Source organism: Pleurodeles waltl, chromosome 5 (assembly GCF_031143425.1).
Source record: "Pleurodeles waltl isolate 20211129_DDA chromosome 5, aPleWal1.hap1.20221129, whole genome shotgun sequence".
Classification (NCBI taxonomy): Eukaryota; Metazoa; Chordata; class Amphibia; order Caudata; family Salamandridae; genus Pleurodeles; species Pleurodeles waltl.
Genome location: NC_090444.1, coordinates 830736528 through 830749948, shown reverse-complemented (window position 1 = coordinate 830749948; position 13421 = coordinate 830736528). Strand labels below are relative to the sequence as shown.

The following is a 13421-nucleotide window of genomic DNA, read 5'->3' as shown; positions in this document are numbered from 1 at the left end:
TGTTTTAGAGTTTGGCGGACGGGGTTACTCCGTCACAAGCATGATGGATATCCCGTCCGCCGTATTATGATCCCATTATATCCTATGGGAATTGTAATACGGCAGACGGGATATCCTTTACGTCTGTGAAGGAGTAAAGCCTCTGCCAAACTCTAAATCAGGCCTTCTGTTAATATTAATATTGTAGCATTCTGAGATCTACCAGAAAGTCACAGGTTAAGCTTTTGATCCTTCCAGGATCAATAAAATGATCCCCATTAGGTTCAGCAAGAAGAAACATTTTTTTTTTTGTTTTAATATCAGCATGTTTAATTGTTTATTCATTTCAAGCAGAAACAATCTACCACGAGGAGTTTGAGAATAGTATATCGGTTAATTTGACATTTGGTTCTAATGTACTGTAGTGAATGTGAGGACAAGAAAATAGAAATAAAACAGCATCATACCACAGTGAGTACATTACAAGCTATCTATAAGTTTGAAATCTGCACTGTAGATTGAGTAGGAGAAGGACTTGTGAGTTAGTCTCAGAACGCCTGCTGAAGGAGATGGGCCTGTTGATCCATCTGCTTTAAAGGTTGTAGTAGAATGTATAATCATGAGATACAGATCTAGAGGTGAAAATAAATTAGAAGGAAAGGAGCAGAAGTGGGATTGAGCAAAAGAGGAGTTGGGCACAGTGAGAAGGAAAGGGTGAGCAGAGTGAAGGCACCAGAGGAGATGTGTCTGCACGGGGTATCAGCCATAGGGAAAGATATTACTAAGGCGGCAGTTTGTATCAGTTTAATCTAACTGAAAACTTGTTTTGCTATCAGTGATACATTTGAGTTCCTCTACTTAGCGTTGTATGGAACATAACTAACTTTAACAGCATTTCAGTGGAAAGGTTTCCCTTCAACAGACCAATCAGATCCCACTGGTAAATATATCCTTACAGGCAGCAAGAACGGTATGGATCCACCTTCTCTGCTCTTACCAGTATCCTGCAGAACAGCAGAAACAGACGGTTCCAGATATAACTTTTCAGCTTCTGTTCTTGCTGCCTCTTGGCAGTTCAACCTAGGCAGTGCAACAGCTGGTAATGGAGAATCCTCAGTGGGCCAATTACTACCCATTTGCCACTCCAGAGACATGGGGGACACTTCCATGGGAAAGGGCCTCCCTCTCGTACAACATTCTTCTTGATCAAAACTAGGAATTTTCAAAGCTGTATCAAGTTTACCTACTGGTTTATCACTGACTGCTTTTGTTCCATTATCATTGTGTATAGACCCTTCATCTTCCACCGGGCGCCTCTGCACCTCTTTCAAAGGCTCGGTGCTTTCCGCGTTACATACGTAATTTACATCCCTCTTCCCATGGGCTAGCACCACTGCGCTATCTTGCTCCTTCAGATAGCTAGGGCTCCCTGGTATTTGTATCTGGGTTCCTTCCATGCACACCTCTAATGCCTCAAAATGCCCATATTCTTTCCTCATATTTTCCAAAGGTTCAGAAATGGATCTTTCCAACAGGGGGTTCTCTTGTTCATCCAATGACCCAGCCAATCCTACGGGGGCACTTTTACAAGGTTGACAGTGTCTTCCCATTGCCTCTGGGGATCCAACAAGCGCCCCCTCCATGTGTTGATGCCCAGATCCATGCACAACCGCAGTCACCCAATCTTGTGCCAGCTTTGGTCTAGGGCTATCCCGCAGCCCCTGCTGGTCTTCTATTAGGCTATGCCTTATCACGTCTGATCCGTGCGATTCTTCTGCGGTGTGGCATTGTTTGCCCTCTCGTACGAGGTCAGAACTTCCCTGCAAGGAGGGCTCCAGATCTCCCATGTGTATAAGATATCCGTCCAGGGAAACCTGCCGCTGTTGAATGAACTCGCGACTTTTATCTAGCGAGCTCTTCTGTTTATTAATTATTCCGCGAACTCCTTCCATACACCTCAGCAGCTCTGGCTTTACCTTAAAACTATCCTTTAAAAGTCGATGCCCTTCGTCAAGTAAAACAGGCAGTGCATTCCCTGAGTCTACCAGCTTGCCCTTGTCTATGCGGGTTTGGATAGCTGCAAGAGACAGCGTTAACTGTGGGGAGGAGGGTAAGAATATTCTAAGTCTGAGAGTGTACGCGGGCCCCCAGCTTTTCACATTTCTCCATGCTTTGAGAAGACAGTGCTCCAGCTGCATGCCCTGTTAACACTGCATGGGCCAAGGGCGGGCAGGCCTGTTTACTCCGGGACTGATAGCAGGTAAGCACACATCACTTGTTGAGGTCTGCAGTGTGCTCATCTCCCTTCACAGTAGCTCAGACAAAACCGCAGCATGCGTCCCGTTTCCAGTGTACAGCTTCTTCGTGAAGCCACACAGATCAACCACACATAAAGATTAGCGATCATCTTGGGTAAATGTTAGTTTTACCCAGTATAATGGAGACCACCAAAGAAACAAGATTGGTTTTATTTAAAAAGAACAGGGGGCGTTTATGTTTTTGCATGGAGCCTTTTACTAAGCCCTTCTATTTTTATAACATAAAATTATCGATTATTATTTTTCTCAGATACAGTAATATCGTGTGTTTATATTGTAGAGAGGGCACTATATTAAATTAAATGTTTCTTAAATAGAGTATTGAAAATCGTAGTGCATTTAATTTATCTCATTTTTCTTGGTTGATCAACTATGGTTAAAAAGACATTCGAAAATGGCCGCCACTTCAACGGTATCAGGCAAGAGTCCTGCAGCTTGTCCTCTTTCTGTGAATATATTTGGCTGCTAGTTTTGAAGCTGTCATCGGGCAAGGGTACAGGGTACAAAATAACCATGAACGTTGCGCATGCCCACGACTGCGCGCAGGCTGCCATACCTAAGTATGTAGTAGGACGGTGGAGTGAGTTCAATCAAATGGAATGTTTCATGCGGTGCTCTGTCAGAGTTAGACTCGCTGTCTTGCAGAAGTGGGATGGGAGCGTGGAACGTTTTCCGGTTTAGACCAAAAAACAAACACAAAACAGCAGACAGTGGCATCATACTTTTATTCGCATGATGGTATGATTGAGTACTAAAATGTTCTTTAAAACTTGTATTTTCCAGTTCCCTGTTCGCACGGGACTCTGTCTGCTGCCAGATGCTTGTAAATCATTTCAGCATTAAATAACTTGAACGTTGGTGTGTCTTGTTGCTGGGAGGCGCTTTTCGATGCTGGGAAGTAGAGGGGTCAAACAAAGAAAAAAAAAATTAAATGTTAGATGACGGAAGAACAATGGAGCAAGGAGAGAGACAGACGAAGGCAAAGTGCTAAAGAATAGTACAACACTGATACACGAAAATAAACACAGTAAAAAGCAGTTTCTCATAATCTTACCAAGAGCACGCCAACGACTCAGACCGGAGTGGTGTAGCCCCTATATGGGCTTTGGTGCTCTCCGAGTGGACCTGTGTACTAAGGATCTCAAAACATTAATAACAATTGTGACATTCTCAATGAGAATGACACACATAGGTCAATATTGTAAGGAATTTGTGTATAAATGGAATTCGTAACCAAAATAAATGAAATATAAGCAAGAAGAAACATTTTCCTACAGAATACATTCCAGGAGTGTCATGATACTATTGCATTGAACTTACTTGCTCTCACAATTTATTCAAGCACTATAATGGACACATTGTATAAACAATAGTCTGAGACATTTGGGATGTCCTTGTTAGGTACGCCCCACCTCTTCAAAGGAATTGTTGGGTATATATACTGGGTCTGTGACCCTCCAAAATTAGACATTTCTGGACCTACACCTGGACTCTTTCAGGAGGACTGCCTGGCTGCCCAAATAACTCATCTGGACTGCTTTGCTAAAAAGGACTGCTGCCATGCTTTTTGCCCTGTTGCCTGCTGACCACTGACTCTGCTAGAAGGACTCTGCTTTTTTCACAAGTGCTCTCCAACTGCTTTGATTAAGCTTGCCTACTGCTCTGAAGTCTCAGGGTCACAAAGACCTCACCAGAGAAAAGAAAATCCCTTTGCATTGGAAAATCGATGCAACGCCTGCAGAAATTGACACGCCTGCTTCGGGGCTTAAAAAATGTTGCATCGCCTATTGGATTGAAGCAGCCCAATATTTCAATGCATCTCTCCGGAACCAAGGCTGCACTCCTGTAAAACGACGCATCACCTTGCAATCAATCAATCAACCGTGGAAAGAAATGATGTATCGTCTGTGCCCCACCGGAAAATCCGATGCAGCGCCTTATTTTTCGATGTATTTCGTCCTCCCAGACCTACCTACCCACATTTAAAGACCATTTCGATTTTTTTCTGCAATTTTCCCTGCTTTGCATTTTTAATCCATGCTATACATCATGTCTCTGGTTAGATTGACAAGTGGAGATGGGAAGTTTGACCTGGCTAAGGGGAGGAATACAGAATTACCTAGCTGAAGGGATTTTGCAAAGAGATGAGGGTACCTCCTTGTGGAGCTTCCAAGAAGGGAGAGTTTCAAAAGGCACTGAGGGTCTGGGCAGAGGGCCACACAAGAATGATGAGTTGGATGAGCTTGAGAAGGGCTCTTCTAAGGAGCAGCCAACAGCAATTGGGGATGAAATCCCTGGATTTGTACTACCTGTGAGACCAGGGAGCAGTGTCTCTAGTCATGGCCTGACCGCAGAGGAAAGAAGAGAGGAGAGAGAATTTCAGCTGCAGTTGGCAATATTAAAAATTGAGGCAGAGGAGGGGAGGGCTAAGAGAGCCTTAGCAGAAAATAAATTACCTCTGGTTCACAAACTGAGTCTAAAAGAGCTGGACCTCGAGGCTAGGCAGTATGAGTCCAGCAGTGATGGTGGCAGCATACATACAGTACATGATGGAGACAAGAAGGTTTGTATATCCAAGGATTTGGTGCCCAGCTATGTGGTGGGTGATGACATTGTTAAGTTTTTTGGTTATCAAGGTCGGTCTTCTCTGTGTCAATTTGAAGTTCCAAGATGCTTGCTCTTTTCTGGGCACGTGGTAGATCAATCTAGCTTGAAGTATAGGGCCTGTAGTGATGATTGTCAAAAGAATCACTGTGCTTCTTTTCATTGCTGGCCCTCTGTCTGCATTCCAGCGCAATGGGGGATTCGTACTTGGAAGCAGTCAGTCCTGTGCTGGGATGGAAGCTTGTCTTTTCTAGTTGGGAGGTATTTCCCTGTGGGGTTTGTGAGGTTTGCGTGGCACAAGGTGCGGAGGTACATGTGTTATGTTCCTGTATTGTTTGGGCTGGCTGGAAGGCTGTATCACTTGGGATGCTGGGCAAGGTGGCAATGCTACTGCCATGTCGATTTGGTCCTCATAGTTTGTGTGGTCTGCAATTGCCATTGTTATGTTGTCTGCAGTTCTGTCGGACGATATTCCGATGATTGTGTCGTCCTTTGGCTGGACTGACCCATTGTATGCCGGGACTTGAAAGTCTTTTATGTGCTGTTCGGGCACTTTCTTGGTGCAGAGATTGCTCTCCAATGGGGGCTGGCCTACAGCTGGTGCGAAGTTGTTCTGTGCCCTATTAACGAAGTCCAGGACTGATCTTAGAGCTGTCCTTTTAATTGACCTGACCTGACCTGTTTTGTTATTTTTTCTTTAGTGCTGTTCCTGTTTGGATGACTTTCTTTTGGTGAGTCATGATTTCGCGCCGGGCAGGAGCATATCTCTATAGTGAGGTTATTAGGCAGTTCCTTTTTGCGTAGTTTCTGGTTTACGGGGACATGCGACGGCCAGGATGGCCGGGGCCTCCAAGGCTGTGAGCTAATTGGGTGTGAGACCCCCAGGGTCGTTTTCCATGTCTTCCCTCTGAGGGTTTTTAAGAATGTCTTCGGGGGGCCCGGGTTGAGAATCTGATTTGCCGTGGAGTACCTTGCCTTTAATTCAGTTCGTCTGTGGAAAAACAGTAGGTTCGATATTTTCCCGGTGTGTAGTAGCGGATGTGGCCCTTTTAGTTGGGGTGAGCGCTGTCTTGGGCTCGGCCTTGAACTCGGCCTAGTGTCCCTGTCTTTGTACAAGATAAGCATTGCTCAGTTGTTGTGTTGAGTTAGAGCTGTAGCTGAGATTGGCGGAATAGAATAATTGTGGGAGTTTATTTCTATGATGTATTGTTGGTTGGCGTATCGGCTTGCTGCCGGAGCTCGATCTGAACAAGGTCTAGGTGGGGTCTGGCTGGCTGATTGACAGAAAGGATGGAAAGGAAAAAGATGGTTGAATGCTCAGCTGAGGTTGGGGTTTGGAGCGAGGCTCTCCAACCCCCCACAAGCTGCACTCAACAGGTTTCTTGGGGCGCACGCTTAGCAGATGCTGGCTACAGCCTCCGCGCTCCACCCCTGCTCTTCCTGGACCTCCCTCGGCACCCCCATAACCTCACGCTCACTTCCTCTCCGCACTGCTCTGGTCAGCCCTGTTCCTTTGGATCTCCTTCAGCTCCCCTTGATCTCCACTTGATCTTTCCTGGGACTGGATGCAGGCTGAGGCGTGGATCGCAGCAGCTGCGGTCAGTGGTAGAGCACTGGCAGGCCCTGGACCAGGTGCACGAGTGCCATTCCACGCTTAGTGCTGCGTTGCAGTCGCCTCCCCACCTTCCACCTATCTGCCTTACAGCGAGCTTACGAGCGACCTGTGACCTGCGGTCAGACCGGGCCAGACCCACAGATCTGGTGCTGGTTCCAGCGCAAACAAAATATGCTAACCTATTTCCCTTCTCTCGCACGTCATGCTTGTATTGTTGGCACATACCTACACTACCCAAACAGCAATGATCTGTGTGGCAAACTCCTAGAGATGGGAAGGGACTCTAGAAAGATGAAAAGAAGCACAGCGATTCTATTGACAATCAACACTACTCGCCCTATACTCCAAGCCAGATGGATCTACCAAGTACCCAGAAAAGAGCAAGCACCTTGGAACTTCAAATGGACACAGACCAGACCGACTTACTGGCATCGATTAATACCACTTTGACAGCTGCAATAAATGCTCTGACCTGGCAGTCGGATAAGCTAGAAATGCAATACGCATTAGCCAAATCCATCAATAAACTTGAATCGAAATTTACAGCTTTGGAACAAAGGGGGTTAAGCATCGACCCCACAGAACCCAGCAATGCCTCATCTGTAAGTGCATTTGCTTGCATGCAGATTGTAGATAAACTATCTTCTCTACCGAAAGTTTTGACTACCATGATCACAGAATGGAAAATAGCCCTGCAAAGCTCAGGCACCGCCAGGCTACCAGCACCAGACACAGCACAAGTTAAACCAGTAAATCAGGTTCCAATGAAAGCGCCGAACGATGCATCAACTCAAGGTGCTCAAACACCTTCAGTTACTATTGGATCCCTGGTCTCAGTGCCCTGGTAAGATAATCAGCCTAACCTTCCAACTGCAAGGGAGAACTTACAAACTGAAGAAACCCACACCTTGCAAAAACCTCTCCTGCCGTCCCAAAGCGGCACTGAAGCAGCGGTATGGAGAAATACAGACGCCCCCAATGATTCAAATAGCAGAGCGTCACACTGGTCAAAAGTGTTATCGAAGAGAGCCAAAAAGAGATTAAAAAGGCAAAGTACAAATAAGGCCCCATTACAGGCACAGCTAAATAAGGAATTAAGGACAGCATCGCCAGACAAACCAAGTGAATATCCTATCTTCAAGGGCAGGAAGACTGAGCAGAAAAACTAGGAGAATCAAACTGCCTTACAGTCGGCTGATAATCAGCCCACACAGTCATTTGCCCAGGGCCGCAAACATAACAGCGGCAGTACGAGTACAATAATAACTGAGTGTGATGGCCATTCATCCTCGACTGGATCCACATTTGACTCCAAAAACGATAATTCCGATTCTTCTGACTCTTCAGATACCGTTATCCCACTCCATAAATCCGAAGCGCAAAGTTCCAACAATTTATCACAATCTGACATAACAGGAAGCATACTGGGAGAACCAAAAGTCAGTGAAGGGGGGACCCAGGGAATAAATGCTGAGAGGAACAGCGCACCCTTCAATGAATTAGCTCTTAAACCCCAATACTGCTCAGAAGGGAACCATGACATTCTGAACCGCTCAAACTCGTTGAGGTTATTCATGGCACTACCAGAAGCGATTAACATAAACTCCGACAATATTTCAAGAGTGGCATTCAGGATGCTACCCGAAAACAATAATCAATGGGAATCAGCTATAACAATTTTAAGTCCCCAGACACTGGCTGGTCGGATATTAGCAAACAAGCGGGCCGTGGAGGAATGGGGCATAAAAGCAGAGATGACTGGCCAACCCAAATATCCCACTCCCTTAAAAAAAGAATCCAGTAGATTCCAGCAGCAAAAAAATAGTACCAACAGTATTTTAAAAGGGATAGGCCACTCTAAGGCCCCAGCAAGCTGCACTAGAAAAGTGTTTCTCACCCAAGGAACTGAAACCAGCACCAACAGGAGCTCTACGATCTCCCACCGCAAACAACCAGCAATATAGCTAGCAATAACAACAATGCAGGGACGCTGCACCGCCATCCGACAGTTGTCTTGTGGAATGTGGCAGGCTTGACTAGACTCCTGAAGCATGACAGGATGCAACTGCTTCTAAAAAAAGCTGATATAATATGTCTACAAGAAACATGACTAACCTCGCCTTTGGTAATCCTGGGCTTCCATGAAATACAACAAGCTGCAATAAAAAGAAACATATTCGGGAGACCTTCTGGCGGCCTCTCGATATATCTGAATCTCAATCTCGTCTTCAAAGCCCATGTGGTTCCTACACAAAATAAAACGCTACAGGTAATAAGGATGGAAACTTTAACATCAAAACACCAAATGCTAAAGTCTCTAATAGTTAATCTTTACTTTAATACGTTTGGTCAAGCCAGAGCAGAATGTATGTCTCACTTAGTAGACACTCTAAATGGATTACTCTGTGACCATATTGGTTATATTGTCACAATTTGTGGAGACTTTAACCATAGACTTCTGGGAGCAAGGGCAGCCCCTGAACAACCAGTATGCCTGGCCACCCAACAGTGTAGCAATTTTCTTAGTAAACATAGGTCCTCATTTAGAGATTGGTGGTAAAAACCGCCTACCACCGCGGCGACGGATGCCAAAAGACCGTCCCCGCAGCTACCATCCGTCCGCCATAATATGACCACAACTGGATTTCCGCCACATGAAGGGCGGAAATTCGGCTGTGGCCATACTGGCGGATGGTGTTAAGGTGGTGCTGCTACCACCAGCAGCGCCACGACAGTAGACTGCCGCCAGCCATATTATGACAAATAATACGTCCTGGCGGTGTTCTGCTGGCGGTAGCAACGCCCCGTCCCCTGCCGGAAGACCCCCTAGATCCAGGTAAGTCGGGTCTCCGATAGGGGAAGGGGTGAGGCGTTGTGCGTGTGTGTGGATGCTTGTGCATGTGTGTTTGAGTGTGTGCGTGAATGCGGGTGTGTGTTTAGTGTTGTGTGCGTGGATGATTGTGTGTGAGTGCGTGGATGAATGTGTGTGCGTGCATGAATGAATGTGTGTGAGTGCGTGGATGAATATGCGTGAGTGTGTATGTATGGTAATGTGTATGCGTCTCGACGTGTATGTTATGATGTGTGTGCGGGAATGAATGCATTCGTGTATGTATGTGTGGGTGAGTGTGTGTCTGCGTGCATGTGTGTTTTGGGGGTGTGTGGATGTGGGGAGAGTGGGGGATGTCTGGTGAGATTTTGGGGGGGCCTCCTATCAATGACAGGGAAGGAATTCCCTGTCCCTAATAGGGCCTACCGCCATGGTTTTCATGGTGTTACGAACGCCATGAAAACCATGGCAGTAGGCAGGGACATAATACCGCCGGCAGGACAATGGCGGCTGCCGGGTTGGAGATTCTCATCTCCAGCCCAGCGGCTGCTACCGCCATGGCGGTCGGAGTGGTACATTGGCTGGTTGGCTTCAGCCAACCCGCCAATGTCATAATGTGGAGGTAAGTACCGCCAGCCTGTTGGCGGTACTACCGTCACATTAGCACCGACCGCCGGGGTCATAATGACCCCCATAGTCTTTCTTCCTTTCAGGATTTGCAAAACACAAGATTTCATGCACAGTCATTTCTAAAAACTTTTCAGGGCAAAAGTACCCTCGATTACACCTTCGCCTCAGAGGAAGTCATCAAGCGCCTGGTATCCTTCAAAATCCTACAAATAAATGCTAGTGATCATCTTCCACTCATAGCAAACCTCAAGATGGACACAAGGTGCCTGGAAACACAAATGCTAATAGGAACCTCACGAAGAGAGGATGGATCACAACTAATTAGGCGGATAAAATGGGGACCAGCGGCATCCCGGTTATACAGCTCTTGGAAGAAACTAAATGGCCCCATTATGCTGGCAATTGCAGGTGACACACTCTGGGTTCATTTGACAAAATACCAGAGCACACCAAAAGGTAGTCCAAACATAAAATGGCAAAGTCCATAAAGAAATAATTCTTCTTCTTCCAACGAATGATCTTTATTTCTGGTGCGTATAGAAATACACAAAACAGCCATCACGTGTTTCGTCCAAAGGACTTTTTCAAGGCTGTAAATTAGAGATTGAAAGCCAAATGTAATAGAGTGGGTACAATACATAACATGGACATAAAGAGCTTAAAAGGCACTAGAGGAGTGTGTATACGGTATACTAAAATTAGTGGAAGAAAGAACAAAATGACGAGAGGTGGTGGGAAAAATAGAGAAGAGAAAAGATAAGGCCAGCAGGATCCACTAAGTGGATCGGAAGACCCTTCATGCAGAGGAGATCGTCTCCATCATGTGAGTAAAAGCCCATGTGTGTCAAGTGAACCGTAGATCTACATACAAAAAAGTTGCCCAAAAATAAAACACCGCAGATCAGTGCACATATAAACATTAATACTGATGGAGTGCAGCGCTACCAATAGCTCACATATTAGTATATGTGTGAGAAGTGAAGACAAAAAAGGAAGTTACAAAGATCAAGAAAAAAGCCAAACATACCGAAGTATAATGAAAATAGATTAAATCATATATATGGATGTAGATTGACACGTCAAGGTCCAACGAAGAGAAAGTGTCTATTCACCAATAGGAATGGAACAGCAAATCACTGTAAGATGGTTTCACGAGAGTAGTCTCGGGGCATCAATATAAGACGACATATGCTTGAAAATGGTAGCCCATGATAAGCCCAAAAAAGGAACTAAGGAATAAAAATTAAGAATACTTCTTTAGCTGGAAATAAGCCCATGCTAAAAAAAATCAATGTAAACAAGAATAAGAAAAAATGTAACTGGTCCGAAAGGGTAAACACATTAGTATGAAGCCAACTAACCATTTTATTAAAAGGGAGAAAAAAGAATGCGTAAATTTAGCAAATAATCTATAGATACGAATAAGATATTAATAGCCCAACCATACAAAATTAAAAAACAGTGAATCAAGGCTATAAAAGCGTATGGTGTTAGGGAAAAGCCCATAGTAAATTGGAACGGGAAAAACGCCAAAAAGGCGTCCCGTAATTCACATTGACCACCTACAGATAGGGGAGATGAGCTTAAGAAATAAACAGATTGTGCATGATATGCTAGGTACTCAGTAGTATAAATAAATAGAGGCTACGAAGTGGCCAAGGTGCAAAATAATCATTCCGGTAACACCAAAGTTACACGCGTATACCCCGTGGATGGGCAAACACCGGAGAACGTAAAGCGGTTATCAGTAGGTAAAAAACGAACTGTGGACTGAAGTCAAAAAGCGGTCAAGCCGCAGAGAGCTTAAGACATAAGACCAGTAAAACAGCGTTTATGGACATAAGGGCTTACCGTAGTGTGAGAAAGCCGGTATGTAAACTCCGAAGTTAGTCCATGAAAGTCTCGTAACCGATCAAGTCGAAACCATTTAAAGTGAAAAGCAATGGAAATGAACAAAGGACAAAGGTGGAAATCGAAAGCTCCATAGGACTGGAAACACGAGCACCATATTGGAAAGGAAAGAAGTAGAGATATCAGAATATGGTGTAAAACAGAAATAGATTGCAGAAGACAATCAACAACAAATGGCAACTCATTACTTGAAATAAATGCACATTCTGAATATATAAGAAAGAACTTCTGAGTGCTCATACACTGACACACATCGTTGCCTTGATGCGTGAAACTAGGTCTACTATAAGTGGACCCGTTCTAATAATAAAGAAAAAAACTCAGTGGGGCACATCAAAGACAGTGTCTACATTTAAAGATAATTTGATATCTTAACGAGATGAAATGGGAAAACCTATTGAAATCTAACTATAATAATTGATATGATTTCTCCCTTTCCTGAGAATTGTTCACAAACTAATTCAAAGAATATGACATATACAAAAGTAAAACTAATCCGAGAAAAAAATATGTTTATGCAAATAGAAGTTTTAATACAAAGAAAGAAGAAAATCCTATTATACACATATATACATATACACAAAACATATCGAAAAACAATAAAAAGCCATCAGCCGACACGTGTTTCGTCCTGACTGGACTTCTTCAAGGCTGAGAAAATCACAACAAGCAACAATCAATAACAACGAATATACATAAACAATTTTATACAAGAATTGAAATATATATACATCTGACATTTTGTTCTTTAATTTTTCCAAAACACATAAACAAAGAAGTTTTTTTAGTCAGTTCAATACACAAACTCTTATATACACATCATGTTTATAATATGGCACTTGATTTGAATCTAAACAAGAGACTACAAAGGAAAGGAAGAGAACCACCACCACGCAACCTTAGTGGCAAAATGTTTTTTTCTCTAAATGTCCGAAAGTATAGTGTAAAGTACTCCCCATGTCTCCAAGAGTGGGTCCATTACAGCCACAGCGATATACAACCCTGCCGCATGCAAACCCAAGTGAAAAGGAGATTCTTTTTTGTTGGCATAGATCACTTAATATCCCAAATTTCCCTTTTGTCGGCAATAAACCGCTTTCTATCCAAAACAACCCCTCCTTGTGTAATGGTGAGGAAAGAAAGTCTCACAAGTATATACCTTTACTCATTTCTATGTCCATATGTTCCTATCCCTTCTATCATCCTCTACAGAAAAGGGAGGAAAATAATAATTATATTACTCTCCTTTTGCTTGTCAAAAATGTTTCTCCAGAATGTAAATGTAGTATATTGCAATGTCTTTACTGACCTGTTTGAAACCACAGTCAGTCACCTCTTTTTTCTTCGAAATCAGTCTAAAAAGGCATCGCAAACCTCATGTGTTGAGGAACCAGCTGCAATACAAATAGTGAAAATATCTCTGGTATTCTCTCTAAGAGAAACTCCATTTCTATATAGTCATCATCCACCCATCTAGCAAACTTTATACCCATGTCTCTACACTGTCCAGTAATGGAGCAAACACTCAGATAAT

General features: G+C 44.0%; 1 protein-coding gene across 7 annotated transcripts in view; it reads right to left on the bottom strand.

Annotated features, from left to right (window-relative positions):
• Window positions 1-2357, bottom strand: part of AKAP7 (A-kinase anchoring protein 7) — a 1205386-nt gene extending 1203029 nt beyond the window's left edge. For all 7 annotated transcript variants that reach the window (XM_069234874.1, XM_069234875.1, XM_069234876.1 and 4 more), the window contains exon 1: window positions 977-2357. In XM_069234874.1, coding sequence (XP_069090975.1) covers window positions 977-2177 — 1201 coding nt within the window. In that variant the 5' untranslated portion in view covers window positions 2178-2357. The remainder of the gene's footprint in view (window positions 1-976) is intronic.
• Between the last annotated feature and the right edge of the window lie 11064 nt (window positions 2358-13421).